The sequence below is a fragment of the Bactrocera dorsalis genome, chromosome 4 (genome assembly GCF_023373825.1).
Source record: "Bactrocera dorsalis isolate Fly_Bdor chromosome 4, ASM2337382v1, whole genome shotgun sequence".
NCBI classification, from domain to species: domain Eukaryota; kingdom Metazoa; phylum Arthropoda; class Insecta; order Diptera; family Tephritidae; genus Bactrocera; species Bactrocera dorsalis.
In genome coordinates, this window is record NC_064306.1 from 64,535,733 (window position 1) to 64,540,070 (window position 4,338).

The window sequence follows — 4,338 nt, forward strand, 5'->3', positions numbered from 1 at the left end:
TTTTTTTTTCATATTCAATGATAACTTTTTATTTTAGTAATTATGAAAACTTATAATTAGGATTACAGGGACGTGTTTGTATGTATGTATCTAGCCATGCATTTTTAGCGACTTTTTGAAATCGATTGTTTATCACATGCGAGCTCATTGTAGATTTGCTCATTGAGGTTGGGATTCTTCAGCTCAGTTACGAACTCCGTAGCATCATCCTGAAATGAAATAGAACAATAATTTATTATATGCAAAATTAACAATGAACTCATTAAACTAAAGGGCGAAACTCACATCGAACAAGACATTCTTGGCGTCCTTTTCGAATGGAGCGAAGAGTGCGAACACATCGGACAACTTGCCCTCTTTACCAAACTTGGAGGAAATCGAAACGAACAATTGCTTGATAGTCTCCTGCTCAACGGGACTCGTGTTCTCGCGTATGAAGACAGCCGACGGTAAGTTAGCCTCCAGGTTGCATGTATGATACTCGGTTACGGCCTTCACTTCCAAACTCGGGCACACCAGCTGCTTATCCTTATGTTGTTCCAATTCGCTTGAGTGTACAATCATGAGATTCTTCTCAGTGGACGGTGAGTTCTGACAGGGGTTAATGTTGCGGCGTTTGTTCAGGAAGTTGGCCGCTAAACTGGCACGTTTATTCTGCGCATCATAGTTGCTACAGGAAGAAGGAGGATATTAACATTATGTTCTAGACAAGTCAGTCCTAATTCAGTGTAGATTAACTTACATTGGTAGCTTCTGCAAATCCTTGCTCACGCTCGGCTCTACAACAGCAACATAGACATTGTCGGGGCCGTAGCTTTCATATACGACTGGCTTAAGTTTTTCTTGGCGCGCATCCACGTATTGGCTGCCTGGCACCACAACCAGATCGGCATTTTTATTCTCAACGGCATTCAAACAATCTTGATCCTGCACACACTCCAACTCAGGGCGAATGTCACGTGAGTAGGCGGCGCGGCGCATTGAATCGCACTTGGCCAGCTCAAGAGGGGTACGCACACAGAGACGCATCTTTCTGATGGCGCTGCCATCACGTTCGATCACATCCTTGTAGCCGGCACGTTCGAGATAGACTTTCGGTTCAACAGCCTCGGGTTTGCTGTGATACACGGCATTCTCGTTGATGAGCAAATGTTGTGCGGCAACCTTGTTTTCGGCATGCAAACCATTCTCAAAGAATTTCTCCAAACGATTTTGTAGGTTATGCAATTTCTCTTCGCCATTTACCGAATCAGCGTTCGAGATATAACCAGTCCATGGACGTTGGGCCCACGAGCAAGCGGGACCGGTGACTGGACGACGACTGCCATCCTCACACAAATACTCGAATTCAGAGGGATCGCCTTCGGGTGTGGCGCCAGGTGTCAGCTGTGTGAAAATCAAGTTAATAAATTAAATTTTTTTCAATCATTTCGGTTTAAATTTTTAACACTTACGCCAAAGTATTTCTTGATGTATTGCACCTTCGTGAAGGCCACCTCGCCCTTGCCCTTGTCCAAGCAACGGATAGCGCCATCATAACCGGAGTATTTGTCGGGGTAATTACACTGCTCGGGTTTCTCGCAGAGCGCGCACAAATTGGAGTATTTCTTCTCTGTGGAGGGAGGCAAAAGTATGATAAAAATTGGAATTCAGAGAGAGAATTCTGGTTTCATCTGCGATCGTAACTTACTCAGTAGACGATCAGTGTCGGGATATGGTGAGTAGGTGCCAACCAAACAAGATTGTGAGAAGAACTCTGATAAAGCCTTCAGCTCGCGATCAGTAGCACTTAGTTCGGGATCCAAAGAAACTTTAAGTATCTGTGTGTTCTTCAACTTGGTGATGGGGATCTAAAAGAAAACGTGAGCTTTAGCAATCAAGTGTAGGAATATCAAGCGACGTGAGTGTTAGACCCACACATACGTTTGTGCATACTCTAAACTAGAATCAAAACAAACTTGTGTCGTTGTACTAGTTATTCGGAATTATAGAAACTAGTATTATTCCTTAGGAAATTGAGTCTTTGCACGAACCGGTAATTTACCTTAAAGTAGCTTGACGACTCTAATCGTCACTGATTACTCGAATTACCAACGCTAGTAAGCTTAGTTGGCTTGACTAATTTGAATGCGAGATGCAATTTAGCGAGATTAATGAGACTGTGGAATATTTATATTCTTCGTATCAAATTGTAGACACGACAGTTACTTGAGAGGAGATGTTTGTATATATTTACTAGAGAATTGGGATAGGTTAATGTTAGGTAATTTAGTGATGAGTTTTCACGCATAGCGATTACGAGTTATTTCATATTTAATATCGGTAATTTGCTTTCTCATGTTATTAGTAATCCTAAAATTTAAATACAAAAAAAGCTTAGAAAGCAGAGGGTTACCAGCTGCTTAAAAAATTTTACTCGTTGAAATTTTAAGTTGGAGAAAAAACTACAAAAGTGATATGAAATTAAAGGTATTATAGTATAAATTTATGTTGAAAAGTTGCCACCTGTTTATATGTTTAATTTAATTGAGTTAATGCAATAAGTAATATGTAACTGCCTAATTAAAGAGATTTATGAAATTATATAGCTAAAATATTTTTTCTAGAGTGTTGCCACCTGTTTAAATTTTTTAATTCATTAAAAAAATGTGATAAAGTTATGTTATTGCGTACAGGTGTAATTTAGATCCATGAAATTATATAGTTAAAAACTTTCTTAACGGGTGTTGCCACTTTAAAATTTTACTTCATAAAAATTTACGAGAAAATTATGATTTTTATGCTTCAAAATTAACTGCAGTTAATAAAATGACATAGGGTTGCCAACTGTTTCGAATTATGATTCCATTAAATTTATAAAAAAAAAATAATTTAATAAAATATTTCGATACCTAAAGTTTCAAAGTAGGGGATGTTTAACAGCCTCAAGATTAAAAATAATAATTTTTTAAGGAGTCGCCACCTAATTAACATTTTTAATTCAATAAAATTAATGAAATAAATATTATGTAACTGCCTAATTAGAGAGCTTTGTGAAATCATATAAGAAGCTAAAATATTTTTTCTAGTGTTGCCACCTGTTTAAAATTTTTAATTAATTAAAAAATAAGATATAGGTATGCAATTACTTACAAGTCAAATTTAGAACCATCAAAAATTTTCTGTGATGGTGTTGCCACTTGTTTTAAATTTTTTTTTTATAAAATTAACGAGAAAATTATGATTTTTATGCTATGTCGATTTCGAATTGTAGAACTACAACATCAGTTGCAGTTAAAAATTTTATATGGGGTTGCCAACTTTTCGAATTATAATTCAATTAATTCCTAAGAAAATAGTTTAATGCAATAGTTTAATGTCTAGAATATCAAATTTAGCAGTCTCAAAGTTAAAAATAATTTTAGCAGGGTTGCCATCAAATTTTATCATTTTGTATTTAACTCTCTGACAGTTTTAATGCACAACTACTGTAGCTCTTTTCCTCAGGATTGTTTTCATGAATTGTCCTTTATTCACTGAAATGCTTCCTGAACAATTTGAGAATCACTGGATTAACAATTTATAGTTCCACTTTCTTTTTTTAAAGTTTCATACACTTTCACTGACTTTTCGCACTCGAACACCAGAATTTAATATATAAATCACTCACCTTATAGCCCACATTACGTCCGAAACCGGTGTGACACGATTTCTTGCCGCGCAACTCCTTCATACTATTAATGTTCGAATTTTTCTTCACCAAAATAATGCCCTCATAACGGAACTCAGCTATAATGAAAGCATACATTTTTCATCACAACAATATTTGCTAATATGTCTGCTTATCCACGCAGGCACTCGCACCATTCACTGTCACTCACCGTCCTTATCCTCTTTGGTGCGTATTTCCGAGATCACACGATAATCCTGATTCTTCGTGTGATAGGCCACATACATATCCTCCGGCTCGCTGGCGAGCACATCGGCCTTACGTTGATTGATTTTGTCCAAACAATCGATACGATCACGTCCCGCCACACATTGCATTAGTATGCCAGCCTCGGAGGGATCCTTCAGCAGATCCAAACAGTCTTGATAGTACTTTTGCGGCACGCACATGCGATCTACACACGAGTTGATTTGAAAGGCACTTAATTTTTGGAAAATAATTATAAAGAATCCATCATCTTAGCTTACAAATTTGCTCGTCAGCTTGCACCAACGCTAGCGCAGCCACGCCCAGTATGGCCGTAGCCAAGTGTAAAGCTTTTGTATAACCCATGTTAGCGCGTTCACGGTTCTCTGCCAGTCAAAGTAAATACTCAACTGCTGAATGCAACGGCAGCCAGTTTCTTTTTA

The 4,338-nt window shown here is 37.7% G+C and overlaps 1 protein-coding gene across 1 annotated transcript; it reads right to left on the reverse strand.

The window, feature by feature from the left end:
- Nucleotides 1–4,338, reverse strand: LOC105226982 (transferrin). The gene is made up of 8 exons (XM_049456405.1): nucleotides 4,177–4,338; nucleotides 3,861–4,103; nucleotides 3,650–3,768; nucleotides 1,691–1,850; nucleotides 1,455–1,612; nucleotides 743–1,386; nucleotides 286–670; nucleotides 1–209 (listed from the first exon to the last, which is right to left on the reverse strand). The coding sequence occupies exons 1-8, from the start codon at nucleotides 4,259–4,261 to the stop codon at nucleotides 105–107; spliced, it is 1,899 nt and encodes a 632-aa protein (XP_049312362.1). The 5' UTR covers nucleotides 4,262–4,338; the 3' UTR covers nucleotides 1–104.

What these genes read in the sequence shown, in the direction of transcription:
- LOC105226982 (XM_049456405.1), bottom strand. Translation starts at nt 4,261, where the DNA reads ATGGGTTATACAAAAGCTTTACACTTGGCTACGGCCATACTGGGCGTG. An exon ending in CGACACTGATCGTCTACTGA is followed by an intron (nt 1,613 to 1,690) that starts GTAAGTTACGAT and finishes CTCCCTCCACAG; the next exon opens with AGAAGAAATACTCCAATTTG. An exon ending in ACATCAAGAAATACTTTGGC is followed by an intron (nt 1,387 to 1,454) that starts GTAAGTGTTAAA and finishes ATTTTCACACAG; the next exon opens with CTGACACCTGGCGCCACACC.